This window comes from Rhagoletis zephyria, unplaced genomic scaffold (genome assembly GCF_001687245.7).
Source record: "Rhagoletis zephyria isolate East Lansing unplaced genomic scaffold, Rhagoletis_zephyria_1.1 Rzeph_scaffold_10541, whole genome shotgun sequence".
NCBI lineage: Eukaryota > Metazoa > Arthropoda > Insecta > Diptera > Tephritidae > Rhagoletis > Rhagoletis zephyria.
Genome location: NW_016167618.1, coordinates 1 through 2,758, shown reverse-complemented (window position 1 = coordinate 2,758; position 2,758 = coordinate 1). Strand labels below are relative to the sequence as shown.

At 35.6% G+C, this 2,758-nt stretch overlaps 1 protein-coding gene across 1 annotated transcript; it reads right to left on the bottom strand.

Moving 5' to 3' along the window:
- Positions 1-354: 354 nt before the first annotated feature.
- On the bottom strand, positions 355-598 carry LOC108376493 (uncharacterized; the record flags this gene model as incomplete). Its single annotated transcript, XM_017632718.1, has 1 exon — positions 355-598. A coding segment is annotated over one exon (244 nt), but the record flags the coding sequence as incomplete, so codon positions are not given.
- Positions 599-2,758: the final 2,160 nt, after the last annotated feature.

Genomic DNA, 2,758 nt, shown 5'->3' with positions numbered 1-2,758 from the left:
GAAAGAGTAATAGAGGCGAGTAATGAAAAAATAGGAGCAATTAAAATTTAATAGACCAGAATAAAATCGTCAAAAATATACATATATATATAATTAAAATTAAATCATGTCAGGTAAAATGAAATTTGTACATATGGACAAACGCGCGTGCGCTACTAAATATAATGCTAGAAACAAAAAAAAAAAAATAATAATAACAAAACAAAAATAAAGCTTACATAAGTGTGTATGTTGTATGTACATATGTATGTATGTATGTGTGTATGCATTAACATAACATATAACTAAAACTGTAACTAGAGCATTGCCACTGGCAATACGTCCCTCTCTGTGGGTGAGCGCCCAACTCCCCCCTTAATACCAGCCGCCCTTGTGGTAGTCATGATGATCTTCCTCAATGTGATGATGTTCCTGCTCGTGATGTACATGCACTGGCACGTGCACCTCCTTAATCACTGGCACATGCACTTCCTTATAGATTGGTACATGCTTGATCACTTCCACCTCCTTGATGACCTCCTTGACGACGGGCACCTTCTTGATGTGGTGATGGTGAATGGTGTGCACCTTGTAGGGTACATGGATGGTGTGGTGTTCGCTGTGGTAAGAGAGTGGGGTAAGAGAGTCGATTAGTGAGCAGTAGGCAATTAATGCAAAAGAAGGATATATGCAAAAATAGAGCAAAGCTTTCAAGGAGTCAGCAAAAAAAACGCTTCGACTTTTTTTAGTTTGATTATCTGATGAAATGTTTTAATTACACAGCTCAACAAAATTTGGTCGTATTTTATCTTAAAAACGGGCCGACCTCATCTTATAGGTTTTGTGATGCCGATTTGAAGTGCATTTGCAAAATTTTTCAAGCACGTCCACGTTTGAGAAAAAAAACTGCTGAAATGACGAAAAATGGCAAAATTGAAAAAAATAAAAAATGAAATAGAGTTTGGATGTAGTTTTTCAGAAAAAAATCACCACGTATTAATGAAACCCCAATTCATCTGATGGATTCTACGTCGTGACGATGAGTTGAGTTAGCTATTAGTGAAAATTAAAAAAAGAAATTGTTGAACCGTGTTTTTTATTTTAGATCATTGAAACATTTTTTGGTATTTTTATTTTTCGTTAAAAAAAAACTCGTTATTTTGGATTTTATTTTTAGAATTTTTAACGGACAGCATTATTATGACTGTTTGGAAGTTTTTTTATCTAAAAAAAAATTGGATTTAAAAATAACTATTGATCGAAAAAATTAAAATTAGAAATCATAAAGGAACGTTTAAATTTGAATGGTTTTAATAGTAATGCTCTTTTCTCTCAACTATTTGTAGGGAAGTGCAAAAAGAAAAACGAATGTACAGTAAAACTCTCTTAATTATCCTCATTTTCGTTGTTGGTGTTTCCTCTTAATTACTTCACCCAAAAATGCTATCTTTCGGTTTAAGCAGGTTTCACTATGTATGAACCATTTAAAGTAAAAACAGAATATTTTTTTTTTTAAGGAGAGAAAGTTGGTACGGGTACAGCAGGCCTTCGTTATCGAAATTTATGGATAACTTGGGACCACTCCTACTCTCGTACTTAACGGCATGCTTAACATACTGTCCGTTGACATAGTAGGCAAGGCTGCAACGGTAAGAACTGCGGACACTTGGGGGCGGGGGCTGCTTAATAGGTTCAGGATCTGGAGTTCTAGTATTTTTGGAAGTTTTGTTGTTATTATTGTTAACACGGATCACTGCGTGGGTAGACGGCTACCAATGACCACTTTCTCAACTTTTTCCTATGAATGAATGTACGGGAAGTAGAAGTTGAAAGGAGGCACACAATTCCGGTCATTTTAAACTAAACAGAACCTGATAATCTAAAAACTGGACATACATTTTTGTTAATTTAAGAAGTGGCGTAGACAAATAGATATAATCTTTTGTCTTAGAAAGATGGATAAAATGGATAAAAAAATGGAAGGGTAAAAAGTTGACAAGTAAAACTGTACAATAAGTAGCCACTTTGCCTGGCTTCGGAATTTTTGTCTTTGAGGGTAAGAATTACTCTAAAAACACTGGCAAAACCAAGTCCCTATAGAGAAGGTCGAAACTTAGGAAAGGTCGATACCGGCGGAGGAAAGGCGGATGTCCGGTCTAGTGGCAGGGCTCTTATTTAAATTCAGAACAAGAAAAGAGCTCAGCAAACAACTCGGCTTAAAATACCAGGCATATTCTTGAAGAAAGAAGTTAATATTGACCTTGTACTCTGGGCCTGTTTTGGAGCCATCAGTAAAGTTCCAGCCTCTGGGAACTCAACATTGTAGTATCTCTTCTGGAAAGACAATGGTGGCATACTAACCTGTGCCATTGAAAAAAACTTTTAGATCACTGCCTCCAGCAATTTCCGCCTTACTCCACACTGAATCAAACCAGCACCCATTTTTTAAGCCTACAAGTGGCCTTACGAGCCTGCTATGGTGAGAACATACAAATAAAGTGTAGTGTTCTGATAGATAATTGATACATTTCTTTCATTTACTTTTTTAAAAGGAATGCTTCTTTCTCTATTTATTTCAAGAATCAGTCGTTATTATTACCAGCTTTCTGGTAAAAATTATACCTACGTAATTGGTAAAACAATACATTCATTACACACAATCAAATTGGAAGCAAATAAAAAGTGAAAACTGTTAAATTATTCCGCAGTTGGTTTGTCTGTTGCCGCATTCACAACAATAAAGTTGACAATTTACACAAGACTGAGAGTTACGCATGCG